This window comes from Dendrobium catenatum, unplaced genomic scaffold (assembly GCF_001605985.2).
Source record: "Dendrobium catenatum unplaced genomic scaffold, ASM160598v2 fragScaff_scaffold_932, whole genome shotgun sequence".
In the NCBI taxonomy this organism is placed as follows: domain Eukaryota; kingdom Viridiplantae; phylum Streptophyta; class Magnoliopsida; order Asparagales; family Orchidaceae; genus Dendrobium; species Dendrobium catenatum.
The window spans coordinates 286,859-304,352 of NW_021319394.1; the positions used below are offsets into that span (position 1 = coordinate 286,859).

Genomic DNA, 17,494 nt, shown 5'->3' on the forward strand with positions numbered 1-17,494 from the left:
TATCCAATCTTCGAGTTAATTTTAAGTTTGATCTGAATAATATCAAATCAATTCAAAATTAATTCAAAATATAAATAAATTATATATATAAGTATGATAATTTTAAAAAAAAGTAATGATTTTAGAATATATATATCAACGGCTGTGCAAATAGGGGAAAAACAAAAATTAAAGATATTTTTTTGTGTCACTCTCAACCATCCAATTCAGTGGCATTTCATTTAGCATTCAAAGTAAAGATTGAAAGACCTTCTCCCAATGATCATAAGGAATCAACCAAAGAAATATAATTACATTAATTATTTGATATGATGTTATTTTAAATAATTATTTTATTATTAAAATTTGAGTTATATTTTATTATCTTTTATATATAAATCATTTTTTTCAACATCAAGATGTTGTGCTATTTAATGACAAAAAAATAAAGTAAATAATAATAATAATAAATTCCTCTAAAACTTTTCACTAGCATTTTTTTATAATTAAATCTTCTCAAATAATAATTGATAAATATGATATCAAAAGAACAATGGAAGATTGAAAAGAAGATAAAATGATCAAGAAGATATTAGAAAGTAATATTTATATTTATTGTTTGACTAAGGGAAACACTGAGACAACTAGTTGAACACCTTGAATATAACATAAGGTGAAGGAGGTCAAGTATCAAGTTAGGGGATGGTTGGGCTTGGTTATCCAATATTATTTGAGTTTGGGGCTAGCATAGGTTAGAACTAGAAGGTCTCAAATTTGGACAAATTTAATGAGAATGTAGTAGGAATTTGGGAAAATGGGCTTCTATAGAATTATAAATGATATATCATCAAAAAAATTATCTTGATCGGGCACGAATCTCAAGGAAAATTTGATTTGAGAACTTTCGAAATTAAATCGGGATCATATGAACTCTAATTTCAGCAAATTTATAGTCGAACTGAATGTCTCAAAAAGAACGGAACGACACCAAATTCAACTCAATCCGAGCCCAAATGGGTCCAAATCAAAGACTCGAAGCATATTTGGAAGGTTCAAACTATAATTTGGATTAAACAGTTTTCAAACGTGATATGCTTATAGTCGAATCGAGCGGCTCGACGAGAAAAATCCAACAAGCCCGTGATTGTCAAATTCTGACATCACTAAAGCATTCAAATGTCCAATAAACGGTTTACGATCAAGGGGGTCAACATCGTTCATCCATTAAAACCACTCCCAACCTATCATTGATCTCTCTTCTAATTACTGGTCATGCCTATATCAGAAAATTATAAATAGACTCCCCATTCTTCACTGAAGGGGAGAAAGTAAGGGGAGAGAAGCAAGGAAGAAAAGGATGAGAAGGAAGAGAGAGAAATTAGACATATTAATACATCAGACTCTTCCTCGACCACCATTGAACCATCGACTATCGTCGGACTATTGTCGGATCGGTCACCGACTAACGCCAGACTTCTTTTCAGGCACCAATTGATGTTGGACTTCCATCGACTTCTAATTATTGTTGGAATTACATATGGCTACCAACTAATGTCAGACTTCTGCCTGACCACTGACTAATATTGGACTTACAACCGACCACCAACAGACGTTGGACTTCTTTCGATCCACCGATTGATGTTGAAATTCCACTTAGCATCCGACAACGGTCTTTTCGACCTCCGACGCCAGACAACGGTCCTTCCTACCTTCATCGCGAGACTATGGTCCTTCCGACCTTCGTCGCCCAATAACAATATTTTTGACCAATGCTCCCGCCCGACTATGGTCCTTCTGAACTTCGTCGACATAAAAAGGTCTTTTCGACCTCCGTCACCTACCATTTACGATCCTTCCGACCTCCCTCACAAGACTATGGTTCTTCTAACCTCTGTCAATAAATAATGGTCTTTCTGACCACTGTCGTTTGTCAACTATAGTCCTTCTGACCTTCATCGCTATATTACGGTATGGTCCTTTCAACCTCCATTACCATATAACGATCTTTCTTATAACTGTTACCGGCCAACTATGGTCCTTCTAACCTCTATTACCAGACTATTGTCCTTATAACCTCTGTCATCATATAATGGTCTTTCTGACCTCCACCACTAGCTGACTAGGGTCCTTTAACTTTATACCACCGTCATTCAACTACGGTCTTTCCGACCTTCGTCGCCCACCAACTATATATGGTCCTGCCGACCAAACAAACATGTCAATACTTATTCTTCTAATTCCCACCATGTAATGCACTCTATATAATGTATATTTGTTATATCAAACCAAGGCCTTCCCCCTCAAGGAAGGGCCTTATTTGTAATCAATTGCAAATACTAATAAATTCATTCAAATTGGGCTAAGCCCTGTGGTTTTTCTCCATTTTTAAGAGTTTTCACGTAAAAACTCTGCCGTCTCTATGAATGCTACACCTTTTCTTTTATCTGATTATGTGTTGGATCTTAGTACAAAGCTAAAACGTGAAATTTTATATTTCTCTATCATTGCGAATAGGATGCAACAATAAAGATTAATTAACTAATTAACAAGATTGCCACAACAAATAAAAAGATAAGACGTCTTTAAGCAACTTCAATAGTTTAGGATTAAAGTTACAATGGTCGAACTTTTGACCTATGAACCCAATTTGAATGGTTTTATGAAGATTACAAATATACATACTAAATTGGTTGAATTATAATGAAAATATATTATGATCTCAACATACTATATGAACAAGGACGTAGAGATCTAGGGAATAATTGTGTTTACGCAAGTGGAATATCTCCTTACAAATGATATATTAAACTTCATTTTCATAGCTCCATGTCCTAATAGGATCAATGAGATTAGGTTGATGTTAACAAAATTCAACTCGATCCTTTAACCTATAGATCCTCCAAATCAAATGTTGAGAATGGAAGAATCCTAAGAACATCAACTAGCTAATACTCAGCTAAATAAGGAGTTGAACAGTGTAGAAAGTGTTTGGCAATCAAACTTCATTAATATATTCATTTAATAAATATATATGGGTGTTGAGCCTGTCTTTAATGGTAACAATTTATCCTTAAGTAGTAAGCATGTTCAGACCGTTTCTAGTGAACCTTTGCTTACTGGTGGGGAGGGCCTTTCGGTTGTGCCTTCAACTGATGAATTGTGTGATCCTGCTGAGCAAGTTACTAATGGGATTGATGGGTCTTTAACTGTTGCCTTGCCGTTAGCTCATTACTGTGACAATAATGTGGATCTTATGGGTGTTGCTACTGTTTTATCCCCTGGCGGGAAGCCAGATTTGAATGCCCCTGTTCTATCTAGGGAGGATAATGTTGTGCTAGATGCTGGTGTTAATATTTTAGATGTTGCTGATATTGTGTTGTCACCTAATGCTACTCCTTTTATTCCCTCGTGTGTGGTGGACGATTTTGGTCATACGGTTGTGATTGAGGCTTTGCCGGCTATTGATCTGGTGCCGATTGGTACTGAGATTTTGGTTTCTACTCCTGTTGTTTTTGCGCATGTCTCTGCTGCGTGTGGTAGGGGGCCTAGTGGGTTGGTTGATGGTGATTCGCCTGTTTTAGGTGTTGTGGGTGATTCTGTTCAGCTTCAGAATAGTGCTATGAATGTGGATACAAATGTGTGTGGACAGGTGGTAAATTCAGATGTGGAAGGCTTGTTGGTCAATTCTTAAAATTTGGTTAATGTTCCTGTAAACTTAATGGCATCCCAAACTATGATGTACCAGGTGGGAGGTATTTCCGGATTGGATGTTAGGTCCCATGGTGATTGGTTGCATAATTCGTCTGAATATGAATCTGATTCTGAGTCATATTCAGATCTTGGAAATGAGTTTAAAATGGCTCGTGATAGACCTCTTACGGTTGCTTCTCGAGGGAAATTTTGGACTAGAGGTGGGAGAAGAAGATAATTCATTTCAAGGTTGTTTATGCTGCTAAATGTGGTAGAATTGATTAAAAAAATATAATGGCAAAAATTTAAATTTTGTGATCAAATTATAAATATCAATAAAACATTATACAAATATAATTGAGTGAATGCTAACAACATACAAATCTACAAGTACTTTAGCACTTGCTAGACTTTAGTACTTGCTCTTCTGCAACTAAATTTCATTTTTTTTTTGTAGCATAACACAGAGAGAGCTTAGAGTAACAGGATGAATGAGAGGAATACATATATATTCTCATCTTCATTTCCATCTTGTATATCCATGGGAACTTCAAGGCGAGGCCTGTTTAATTTCTCTCTTAGTTACTTTATGGGGATGAAGTCACTAGTTGTATCAATTAGGGGTATCAATATTTGACATGACATGAAAATTTGATTCGAACCCGACTCAAAAATTATGGGTTAGGGTTAACCCGGACTCGAAATGGGTCGAGTTCAACAACTCGCCCCGTTTCAAAAATCGGGTCGGATTCGAGTTGACCCACTAACCCGAATTGTCCCATTTTGACCCGTTTTTGACTCGGAAACCCGAGACTCACCAACTTTTGACCTGAAAATTAGAGATGGACCCATTTTTTTACTCAAAAACTAGCAATGTTTTGTTTGACCTGGGTCATTTTGGTCGCATCGGGTTAACCCGGACCCAAAGCGGGTCGGGTTCGAGTCTGAAAAATTGACATGTTTTTTGAAATGGATCGGGTTCGGGTTGACCTGAATAGTGTCGGTTTAGTTTGGGGTTCGACCCAAACCTGACCCATGACCCAAAATTAACACCCCTTACAAATGCCATAAAACAGAAAGGAAACATATGGATGATCAAATATAGTCTTTATGGGATTTTAGTGGCACTGAGATTCCACATAATCAATAAGTTAGGAAAGAGAATATGAGAGATTTGTTATTTCAATAATGATGAATTGAAAATGCAAGCCGATGCCCATTTATGCTAAGGCAATTCCATGTTTTTTAATCCATACGCGCATAAACAGTTGAAAAATAGAATTCAGCATCGGGATCAAACTTATGAAAAATTGGAACCAAACTTACCAAAAATCGGAACCACCTCCAACGCTGGCATCAACCTCTCAATCTCGCTTTCCTCCCCCTCCGACTCTTTCTCCTCCTCAAAATCCAAAAATAGCCCATCATCATGGCCATTTCAAGAAGGAGAATGGGTGGATTCGACATCAAAAGGGTGGATTGGGCATTAGAATGTTAGGATTTGGCATCAAGATGGGTGGATTCGGCATCAGGAAGGTAGGATTCGGCATCTAGATAGGTGGCTTCGGCATCAGGGCTGGTTGATTCAACGTGGATGATCGTCGAATGGAGATCTACGAAGACGAATTTGCGGTCAAGAAGGAGAATGAAACGGCTAGGGCACAAATTAAAAGAGGAGATAAATAATATGACAGATTTATGAGCGGCCGTGCCTTAGCCGGCGGTTTGCAAACTGCTGCTATAAAATATTGTGGAAACTTCAACTTTTTAACGATGAATTTAACAGCGGTCAAAACCGTTGTCTATATCTATCTATAACGATGGTTTTAAAATCACTGCTATAAGCTGCTGCGAAAATATTAACTTTTTGATGGTGAGTAATCTTTTGAGGCACAAATCTTCAAAATCCACTCTATTTGATCAATATTGAATTAAAAATCTATAATTTGTTAACCAGAGTGCACTCATGATCGATCAAATTTTTAGTTTAATCACCATGGATCAACAATTTTAGTCCTTCACTGTAAGTTTTGTCTTTCAGATTGTAAAAATATTAATCTAAATCACCATGAATTCAAATTATCATAATTGACCTTCTTTTTATTTTTATTTTTATCAGAAGCAGCCATACAATGTAAGATCACTAAAAGAAATGCACCAACCGGCCGCAACTTCCAAAGCCAGCTGTTACAATTAAAAAAAAAAACCGTGAACTAAGCAACAAAAAAAAAATTATTTTCAAATACAGCCTGCACTACTCATTCAATCTACCGTCTGAACATTCTCTTCTTTATTTGCATGTTGAGTGAGATCATTCTCAGTAACTAAGCGGCCAGCAAGTCATCGCAAGCACTGCTGTAACAACTCTTGTTATTATGATGGTCACAAATCATCTCCACCAAATCCATCTCCTTCTTCACCTTCTCCTCACTACTCATCGAAAAGCATTCCTCCATCTGATCTCTCGCATTGCTACTGCTTCTACTGCTTTCTCCTCCACACCCCAAATGGTCAAGCAGGTAACTAACATCACACATATCAGTCATCAACTCCATCTTCTTCGTATCAAGCATCATGAGCTCCTCAGCCATATCGCTAAAATCGTCATCCCATGCAGATACTGACATCAATGGCATCGGCATCGGCATTGGAGGAGCAGCTTCTGCAGTAGAAGCAGCACTCTCATTAGTGTTAGCAGCTGCCGGGGCCGGCGATGGATTCAGGAGGGAGATGCTCTTGATGTACTCTTGAAGGAGTGAGCCGGCGCCAGACTTGGGATGCTTGGAGCTACGGCAGCGCCTGAGATTAAGAGTGTAAATGAGTTGAAAATTTCAATCAAAATAAAAAAGGGATTTTTATACACAGTAGCTAGCTACCTGCGAGCGAACTGCCTTCTCTTGGTGGCGTTCCAATGGTTTTTAATGGAGTTCTCCGTCCTTCCTGGCAGCCTCTTTGCAATCTCTGCCCATTTGTTGCCTATCTCTGAGTGAGCCTGTATCAATATCTTGTCTTCCTCCTCGCTCCATGTGTCCTTCTGCAAGCATCTGCCACCATTAATATGTGCATATATGGAATGAAACGTATAATGGTTGAATTTCATGAATTTTTTTGGCTGAAATAAAGTTTCTTAAGAAAATGTAACTGAATTAAGTTAAGGAGGCATAAGGAATTATAGGAGTTAAAAATGTAATAAGTTGAAAATTAATAGAGATGCTTTTGTTAATACAAGCAATTATTTACTATAATTATCATTATCATAACTTCCCTTATATAAATGTGCCTTTCTATTTATTTCTGTTATTCAGTTTTTCAGTATGTGAAGGTAGGGGAAAACCAAAAAACTTTACTAGAAAATGACAAATGTATGATGATCAATCTCTGCATTGCACTCCCTATAGAGGAGTCTCTTTTGTTTTTCTTTTTTTTTTTTAATTTACAATAAATTTATAAAGTTTACTATCATCTAACTTAGGATTTGTTTGGAACATCTTTTTTGTTGTCTCGTTTTTCAGAAATCAACCATAATTTTATTTAGCTATCGTTTTCGTGCTATTTTCTCGATGCTTTTAGAAATTTATGTTGTTGAAAATTATTTTTAACAACCAGAGTAATTAATTTATTTTCTCCATAGCAATTTCATAATCAACTTTATAAAATACTGAAGTTGTCCCAAATAGACCTTTAATCATCATTTTATATTTATATTCGTAATATTCTAATCTATGAAACAATTTATATATTTTTTTCATATAAAATATGACTATTTATTTTATAAAATATTAAAATTTTATCAGTATATCAAATGAAATAGATTCTTAAAATAAAGGAAAACAATTATATTAGAATATCATGAGGTTGAATATTATCAAATTTATTTTAAAATTAATATATATATATATATATATATATAATTAACTAATTTGAAATAAATTATACGAAAATATTATATTCTCACATAAAAGTTTTCCTTCAGAAAATGACCAAATCTTTCTAATGGCTAACAACTAACAAATATATATTTTCCTATTAGGTTGAGAAATCTCCTAAAAGAAATGCTAAACACATTATTACACTTAAATTCATAGTGCTAAATTCTTTCAAAAGTCACCCTTTATTACATCTGTCATTTCTTGCACGAAAACTCACAATTTACATAGTTAATTGCAACGATTATTTAATTTCTTTAAATCTTTTTTATATGAACTTTTAGTGATTGCATGTAATAAATAAAATAATATCCATAGATATATATGCAAGAAAATTCAAGATCAGTAATCGATATAAACAAAAGATTTGTTCACATAAAAAATTCCTTATAAAAATTATTATGTGTATAAGGAATTTCTATTAATCATTCATTTGTTAATGAGGAAAATTGCAATATGATTCCTCTCTCTCTCTCTCTCTCTCTCTCTCTAGAAATGTAAAGATGTATGAGAAGATAATGACTGAAATTGACCTTGATATTTGGTCTGAGGTGATTGTGCCATCTCTCTCTGCACTGTTTTCCAATCCTTCCATTGAGCATTTGAGCAATGTGAGACCATTTCCTCAATCCAAATTGCTCCACCAGCTTCACTAATAATCTACACAGTCAAAAATTATGGTGGGGCTATCAAATCTTATATAATAATTAAATACAAATAATATAAAAAAGTAGAAACCAGATATACGAAATTAAATAGATCAAGACCCAGATTCAAACATACTTGTCTTCCTCAAGGCTCCATTGGCCTTTGATCAAATTGACTTTCTTGTGAATTATGCCATTAGTAGTTCTTCTCTTGTTCGGCATAAACTTATTATTCATAACACTTGATCCAGCTGGGTTGTATGACCTTCCAACACTCTTATCACTGGAGCCATAGGAGAGCTGATGATCTTGGCTGTTTCCTTGGGTCCTGAAGGTCATGAAGGATTCGGCGCCAAGAACCATGGAAGCCTGGTTAAGAAAGAAATGATCAAGAGGAAGAGAAGCAGGAGGATCATTTGGAGATTGGATGGACGGCACACACAGAGGCATCTGATCCATGCTGCTCTTAATCCGATTCGACGTCGATGAGAAACTGTTTGCATAGGAAGTGAAGAGATTGTTGTTGGATAAATCATCATCGATGAAAGGATTATTATCGATATTATAACAGCCAAAGCTATTGACATCGAACGGATTGTCGAGATGATGGATATTGTAAGATGTGTGTGAAGCCATTAGAACAGTACTTGATATTGGAAGCTTGAAGGAATCGAAGTCCATGGCTGAGCATGCAGCTGGGGAGCAAATAAGAGATCAGAAGGAGATCGATCAGGGGAAGAAGAAGAAAGGGAGGAGGGAGGTTGGGATGTGGGGAGCTGATGGTGGGGGTGTTGTGTTTTTTTATGAGCAAAGAATTTCATGCATTGAAGACTTGAGGAATGGTAGCCGTTGATGTTGAGCTTTAATCCGAGATTTAATTGGTATAGTAATTGTAACGGTTAAGCTTCTTCTTTGTCTTTACAACACAGGGCAGGGCGCGCGGGGAAGATTATGTGAAGTGGAAGGGTGGGTCCCACTTACCCGGGTCAAGGGATGGATAACAATTGACTGGATTGCATGGTCAACCGTTTACCCATTTGGAAGGGTCTTGTGAAAAGCACCACCGTGCGGCTCGTTCGCACGTGGTTGGATACTATTGGTTCTGTTAAATTTAAGGGATGAGTATGATTATTATTATTTTTTTCCTTTTCCCACTTGCTGCATTTTGAGGTGCAAGAGAATCAAGCAAACTCTTGAACTAGCTCGGAGTTCGGGCTTAACTCGATAAATGGCTCGTGAGTTGTGCTCGATCAGATAACGAGCTAAGTTTGAGCCAGTCCTGACATAACTCATTAACTTTGCAGACAGTTCGTTTAACAAAACTAACATAGAATGCACTTAAAATATATTAGTATTTATGATTTTTAAGTATAAAATTATACGTAACTCACCTTCATTTGTTGCTTGGGAGCTTTGAATATCAATCAAAAGTTCTTGCATTCGAGTCTAATGTGTATGTGAATTTATCTTAGTTTCTAGCCGGCTCAAAATAAAGCTCAAGCTCTCAAGCCCAAATTATCGAATTTGGCTCGACTCATTTACACCTCTAATTCCATTGAGGCTTTTCTATTACTTAAATTTGCTAAGTGACTGCTAAGACTTCGTTTGAGACAAGTTTTTTACTGCTTCTTTAAATAGATTTTTAGTATAAAAATTTTAATTTGATTTTTGTATTAAAAACTGCTTCAAGAATCAGTAAAAAAAGCCGTCCCAAACGAAACCTTAGTTAAACGAGAGAAATCATAAAAGGGTCGGATTATTTAGTTGGTTGAAGATAATTTTGGCTGAAATTAAACTATTTTTGGAAATAGTTTTAGAGAGCTTAAGAATAATTTATTGGTTTCATTAAATAAAAAAAATGTAATTCTTGATGCAGAATTAAAGGATTGATTAGAGGAGAAAGGCTTATTCTTCGGAGTTCCGATTTCAAGCCAAATGCTACGCGATTGATAGCTCACCATTCAAAATGAAAAAAAAAATTCAAATAAGAGATGCAATCATAGGAAATTTTAATGATGATAATCAGCGATTACATAGCCTGCTGGCATCTATAGATGGAAGGAATGTATATATGAGTGCAGATGACAAATTATTGCGTCCGGTCACCGGATGTTCGGACATCAAATCCAGTGACGCCATGTTACTCAAATACACTGGGTCCCGATGTATTTTGATGACGTGACGACACCAGATTGATGTCCGAACGAATCCAACACCGGACGCAATAATTTGCCAATTCAGATTAGAAGCAAAGAAGCGGAGAAGAGAACGAAGGAGGACGAGTACAGAGAATTGGTCTTGGATTTTCATTGAAACCTTAACAAGAAGGCCTTAGCTACCAATCCATAATCCTCATTAAGAAAAAAAATTTAAAAACTGATTATATAAAAAATTAATTAGGGAAAAAAAGAGGGAGGAAAATATATATTTAGAAAAAGGACAAAGGATTCGTTTGGAATAGTTTTTTTGTTGATTTCTAAAACAACTTTTTAGTATAAATATTTCTAATTCAAGAAAAATTTATATTAAAAAAATGGTTTAAAAAATAGTATGAAAGTTATCCCAAACAAAACCTAAGTCGCGAGCCATGTGAAATAAATCGGCATGCATCCATGTGGATAAGTCGTTGTCTATGTGGCGATTTATGCTTTTTTTTACTTAAAAAAAATTTAATAATGTAAGAAACAATAAATATTATATTTAATTTGAAAATTTTTTATCTTTTTAATTCTGTAATTATTTAGAATATTAATTTTATATAGTTAACATAATGTCAAAATTGAAATTTTTTGCAAATATTTATTTTAATTAATTATTATATAAAATTTAAAATTTTATGTTTATATTGATTAAATGTAAATAACTAGAGAATTATTTGTAACTTGATATAGCTAGGATTGAAGCTGTGATCAGTGTCAACTTTTTTTTTTTTTTTTATCATTAGCATCCCTAAAGACAATGAGGAGGAACTTTGCCACGTAAAACTAGTAGAGTCCTCGAACTAATTGCACTAAGGTTTCGTTTGTGACAGCTCTTTTATTGTATCTTAAAATAGCTTTTTAGTATAAAAATTAAAATTTTTATACTAGAAAGTTGTTTAATTTTTATACTAAAAAGTTGCTTTAAGATGCAGTAAGAAAGCCGTCACAAACGAAGCCTACGAAAGATTCATCATGTTCACTCAACTAAGCTTGAGAGACACTCACGCCAGCTTGAGGGGTCACTCGCCACATCTTAAGGAATTACTTTTCTCAACCTGAGGGCGAAGTATTACGTTCGGTGTCCGGATTCGTCCGGACACCAATCCAGACGCCCCACGTCACCAAAATACACCGGGACCTAATGTATTCGGGTGATATGGCGTGTTTGGATTGGGTGACCGGACATAATAATTCGCCCAACCTGAGAGGTTCCTTGCCAAATCAATAAGAGTGGCTCACCTACACGTACCCTGAGCCAATGAATTCATTAGCAAATTGTTTATCCATTCTGAAGGCATAGAACCTCACTTGTCTAGTTAGCAATTACTCCCTATCACTTGCACATAGAGACATAGAGTTGTTTGGGTGTACTTTTTAGCGCTATAGACATTATTTCCATGAGTCCTTCTTAGGGCATCTCCAACCGAAACTCTCATTTTTCACTGCAAAATGCAGTAAAATCAAAAAGTGCCGTGATTCATCTCCAGTGGAACTCCATTTTGCCCCAAAATTATCGTCGTTTCTTTCTCGCCTTTTTCAGACGTAGTTCGATAGAGAGAAAGAAATGACGAAAGTGAACAGTGCGACGCCAATATTGGCGTCGCATTGTTCATAAGCGACTTAATGCCGGCAAAAAAAGGAGTTTGGTTGGCACGTCTAAGGCTCTCCATTCGCCTGTTTGCCGAACGGCTGAAGAAGGCCTTAGAGTCCTAATTAAAATGTTCACATGTCTACAACTACCTTATCATATATTATTTATTTATTTATTTTACAAATTTAATGTGTAGCTTCCTTGTAGCACCAAAAATGCTCTACAACTAGGGTCGAATGTGTATGATCATCTTGGGCATTTTGTGCTAGCAATCAGATTCTCAGAATTCCTCTCATTAGAACTCTTTCTCACTCTTTTTAATATTTTGCGGGAATCTTGGAAATCTTCTTGGAGATGATGATAAATAAACCCCACAATGATGAAAAAAGTAAGAAAATAAAAGCAACATAAAGTAAATGACACCAGGATTTAACATGGAAAAATCTAAATTAGGGAAAAAAAAATATGGAGCCACACAACACCAAAAAATTCACTATAAAAATTGTGACAAATAAGTACAAATCTCTCTTCTCTCTCACTATCTCCTTGCTTATCTTCTTTGATGCACCGTTGTCCAATATCTCACGCTCAAAATGCAAGAGAAAATCAAGTAAATAACCCCAAGGCATACATCCCTTCAGAAAAAATGAGAAAGAAAACCGGTTAGTCCGTCTCCCAGGGTTGCGATGCCAATTTGAAGCACCACGGCGCTTGAACCTATGTCTTGATACGCTGCAGTGTCGTATTTATGCCGTTGTGGCACTATGCTCTCTGTTGTTCAGCTTTGAGAACTCTGGAACACAACGTTGGGGCGTTCGGGCATATAGCACTTGATTGCTTGGGTACATAGCGATGGAGCGTTGTGCGGGAAATTTTTTTTTTCACCCAAAGCACCCAAACCAAGCAGGGAGTAAACCCACCCCCCGCACACCCTAGTGAGCAAGAGAAATTTGAGGTCTGAGGCGACAAAACAATCCAATTAATCAACACAATCAGATTCCACACATAAAAAATCTTACAAATAGGATTCTAGTATTGATATGGAAGAATTTGAATCAAACAATTATAACACAACAATTTTAAGGAAATTTTTATAAAACTATGATCGGTCCATGTAAGGAATATTTCATGGGAGGTTGAGTTTGGTCCTTATGGTTTTGATTATATTGAGAATGATATATTAATATAGTCTATTTGATGAATTTGATTAAATTCTTTAAAGATTCAAATTGTATTTTTTTCCCCCTTCTTATGATAAAGATTAAGAGTTTATAGTATCGAATGAAGTTTTTATAGGAGGCTGGCACTCGCAATGAGAATAAAAGGGGTTGATAATAACAAATCAATGGTGAAGGAGTCAGTATTGAATACCAGGACTAGAGCAGAGAATTACCTCATAAATATAAGAAAAGAACAAACTTCGGTAGATTTACTATTATAGTTTTCATCATAAATATTCCTAAAATGGTTGTCTCATTGAACAAAGTCTTGTTGTTTTAGTAGTAAAGCGCAATGATTTTAATTTGTAAATCATTACAAATTTTAGTAATTTAGGCTTCGTTTGGGTCGACTTTCTTAATGCTTCTTAAAGCGGCTTTTTAGTACAAAAATTTTAACTTTTTAATTAGAAAGCCATTTTAAGAAGCAGGAAGAAAGCCGTCCCAAACGAAGCCTTAATCACTGCTTATCACAATGGTTAAACCCACATCTATTTTTGGGCTGTTTGGATACAGGATTTGACTGAAGAAGCGCATGCATGAAAGAAAGATGGCTACCTTCGCAATGAACAAGCTTCCAACATCGTTGTTACTTCTGATTGAACAAACAAAGGGCGAGGGGTTGTGATTTCGGATCTGACAGATGGAAGGAACGCCGTGGAAGGGGGCGAAGAAGTTATTCAACGATTCGTTCAAAACTATACTTGTCATGAGGCAAAGTTAAAGAGAACTAATACAAGTCATCAGATGGAACACTCCCAACATAACCTTGATTTTCTCCATAACCTTGATATTCTCCATAATTACTAGTCATGCCACTAAAAAAAAAAAAAAAAATAGCCCTACATTCTTCACATAATGGGGGAGGAGAAGACGAGAAATCTTAAGAGCTCTCTTGCACTCTCCAACTAGCACTGCCACCTCCGGAGTTCTTCCCGACCACCGATCACAACTGAACTTCCGCCCATTCTCCGACTATCGTCAGAACTCTTCCCTAATGCTATCGGCATCAAAATTCATATGATCATCGTTGTCTATCGACTACGGTCCTTCCAACCACCATTGCTTGTTGACTAAGGTCTCTCCGACCACCGTCATCCAACTACGATCATTTCAACCTCCATCGCCCGCTGATTATGGTCCTTCCGAAAATCGTCACCCGCTAACTATGGTCTCTCTGACCACCGTCGCCCAACTATTTCCCTTCTAACCACCGTCACCCACCGACTACAACCTCTCCGACCACCATCACCTGCCGACTACAGTCCCTCAGGCCTTCGTCGTCGACTACGATCCTACCAACCAAATGAACATGCCAACACTCACTTGAGAGTAGCTCTCATATCATCAGATTCTTCCAACCCCAACCAAGCAATATAATGTGTATTTTTTATATTGAGCCAATGCCTTCCCTCGAGTAAGGATATTATTTGTAACCAACCACTAATACTAGTGGATTCATAAACTGAGCTAGGCCCTATGATTTTTTCCCTCTTTAAGGTTTTTCACTTAAAAATTCTTGTGTCTCTTATGAATATTGTACCCATCTTTTTATCTATTTGTGTGTTGGATCCTTTTACAAAGCTAGGATGCTGAACCATAAATCTCTCTACTGCCACGAATATTCTCGTATGCAAGACTCCTCAAAGCAATGCTGGCTAAAGATTATTGAAGTGGATGAGCGAGGCTTGGTTGCTCCAAGGTCCAAGCAGTGATGATGATTGTAAGCTTATTAATGGCTTTCTGAAATCTCTTTCTGTTTGGGTTGCAACTATTCAATAATGCAAAATGTGGATATGGGATGGTGCGTGTTAATTCATCAATCGTTAAATAATTTAGGCTTCGTATGTGATAATTTTCTCACTACTTTATTTTTTTAGACTGTAACTATAATTTCTATTTGTCAACAAAAATTTCACTATTAAAAAAAAAACACTAAAAAGTTACTTTCTTCAATAATTTTAAAAAATTATTTTCTCTACAACAGCTTTACAAAATAGATAAAAATTGGCCTAAATGAGGCCTTAGGGTTAAGACTTTGACCTACTAATGTGTTATAAGTTAAATGGAGTCGCACAGTTCACTATAAGCTAATTTGGCCCAAAGCATCCCAAGCCAATACATGAACCTATTTCAAGCTTTGTGAGTTAGATCAGACTTATAAACATTCAAATTAATCCACAATCCGTAATTTATTGAACCCGTTTTAGACTCACATAAGATGAGATTGACTTGACCTAGATGAATACAGGTGTCCACTTACCTTTCATTGTTAAGCTCTCTGATTACTCTATCTTAATCTTTAAAGATTAATTAAGCTTAATTAAGGATTATACTATAGGCTTAGTGACATGGAGACATTTTTAATAAAATGGTGGTGGGACTTTCAGAGATTTTTTTTTTTTTTTTTTTGAGAGAAGATTTTATTTAACTAAAAATCACATGCCCTTTTTTATATTATTAGCAAAGTAACATTTTTTTTTTGAACGGGGTATCCATCTGGTGCCATCCCGAAAAGGCACTTGACGGCGTGATTAAACCTCTTAAATCACGGCGCTAAACGATCTTTTAAAAAAAGGAGAAAAATTTACAGAGTTAAAAAGAGAGTGGACATAGCTCCTTCCCTGAAATTTGGTAGTAAGAATGTCATTCAATCTCTTAAATGAATGCCATCATTCAACATCAAAAACCTCCACAGAAATGAATGCCCACTTTCAACTTAAAAATTAATTTACAACATCAATTAGGCTTAATTCTGCTAATTAAATGTCTTAATGGAGGCTTTTAATCTCCACAAATGCTAAGCTTTTATGCAAAAATCAGTTCATTAATACACTTTAACAAGTAATAAAGCCTACAGACAGAGATCTTAAACAAGATCAAAACTTAGTTGTTCATCAACGGCAGATGCTAATTACATTACAGTCAGCTCGAGAGAATTCGATCATGCCAAGATCTAATTAATCAGCACTAATATTTCAGCATGACGAGAAAAAAAAAATTACAAAAATTATTTTTTATTAATGGCATCGACAGTTATGGTTCTTATTTATTTTGGGTAAGAAAGTAAATATGTATTTACTAGAGGATCCACAATCATCCAAAGCTATATGTAAGCCTAAGACCACTACTCTCCGAAACTTGGTGCAAAATGAATATTTACTTTTCAACTGAAAACACTCAATGAACTATCTATAGGTTTCATTAGGGGTGTCAATTCGAGTCAACGGGTCGGATTCGGGTCGAATCAAGAACTGACCCAGCACTATTCGGGTCAACCCGAACCCAACCCGTTTTTAAAAACGGGTCAAGTTTCCGGACCCAAACACGACTCGATTCAGGTTCGGGTTAACCCGAACCGACATGAATGACCCAAAGTTGATCTAAAATTGCTAGTTTTTGGGTAAAAAATCGGGTAAATCTTCAATTTTTGGATCAAAATCGGGTCAAAACGAGTTTCCGGGTCAAATAGAAGTTTTCGTATCAATTTCGAGTCAATTTTGGATTGCTGGGTCAACCCGAACCCGACCCGATTTTTAAAACGGATTGATTTGTTGAATCTAAACCCAAACCGTTTCGGGTCCGAGTTGACCCTAACCCGGAATTTTCCGGGTCAGTTCGGGTCGTGTCAAAAATTGACACCCCTAATTTTGATCATTAAGTCCATGTTTTAACCTTGTGCTTAAAGTCAACCAAATTTTAAGAAAAAATGTTTGATATGTTAGTAACTCGGATGAAAATTAGAGGAAATAAAATTTTAGATGTATATTAATTAAGATATGAACTTAACTAACTAGTTGACTAAAAAGTGAAAAATAATTGTAGAGCCAAGCCTAATATTTCATTTGAGATGATTGCAGATATCCCTAAAAATAATTGTAGAGCTTTTATGATGAAAGCATTTTAAAAAAAAAATAGTATGAATATCAAAAACTTTTTTCTTTTAAAAGGTTAAATAGCATCTATCTTATGGCTACCACACTATATCAAATCTAATTTTTAAAAAATGTTTCTTATCATAAAATTTTAAAAAACCAACAAGAAAATTAAAACTAAATAAAATTGTGACAACATTTTAAAAAGCAAAGCTATGAAAAAGCTACCCCAAATGAAATTTAATAATATAATATTTTAACTAAGGCTTCAAATACTGCTTACAATGATAAATTATCTTGTGCGGATTTCGGACGAGAGAAAACCGTCCGGCTATGTGAATGCACACACTGACTGTATATTTGTACAT

General features: G+C 35.6%; 1 protein-coding gene across 1 annotated transcript; it reads right to left on the reverse strand.

Moving 5' to 3' along the window:
• Positions 1 to 5,993: 5,993 nt before the first annotated feature.
• Positions 5,994 to 8,479, reverse strand: LOC110102535 (transcription factor MYB98-like). Its single transcript, XM_020830904.1, has 4 exons — positions 8,379 to 8,479; positions 8,129 to 8,255; positions 6,546 to 6,703; positions 5,994 to 6,468 (listed from the first exon to the last, which is right to left on the reverse strand). The coding sequence occupies exons 1-4, from the start codon at positions 8,477 to 8,479 to the stop codon at positions 5,994 to 5,996; spliced, it is 861 nt and encodes a 286-aa protein (XP_020686563.1).
• Positions 8,480 to 17,494: the final 9,015 nt, after the last annotated feature.

Bases quoted from the DNA above. Each gene is read 5' to 3' on its own strand.
- LOC110102535 (XM_020830904.1), bottom strand. From the start codon at position 8,479: ATGAATAATAAGTTTATGCCGAACAAGAGAAGAACTACTAATGGCATA. The intron at 8,256-8,378 runs GTATGTTTGAAT...TTGACTGTGTAG, and splicing joins TGGAGCCTTGAGGAAGACAA to ATTATTAGTGAAGCTGGTGG. The intron at 6,704-8,128 runs GTCAATTTCAGT...AGATGCTTGCAG, and splicing joins ACCTCAGACCAAATATCAAG to AAGGACACATGGAGCGAGGA.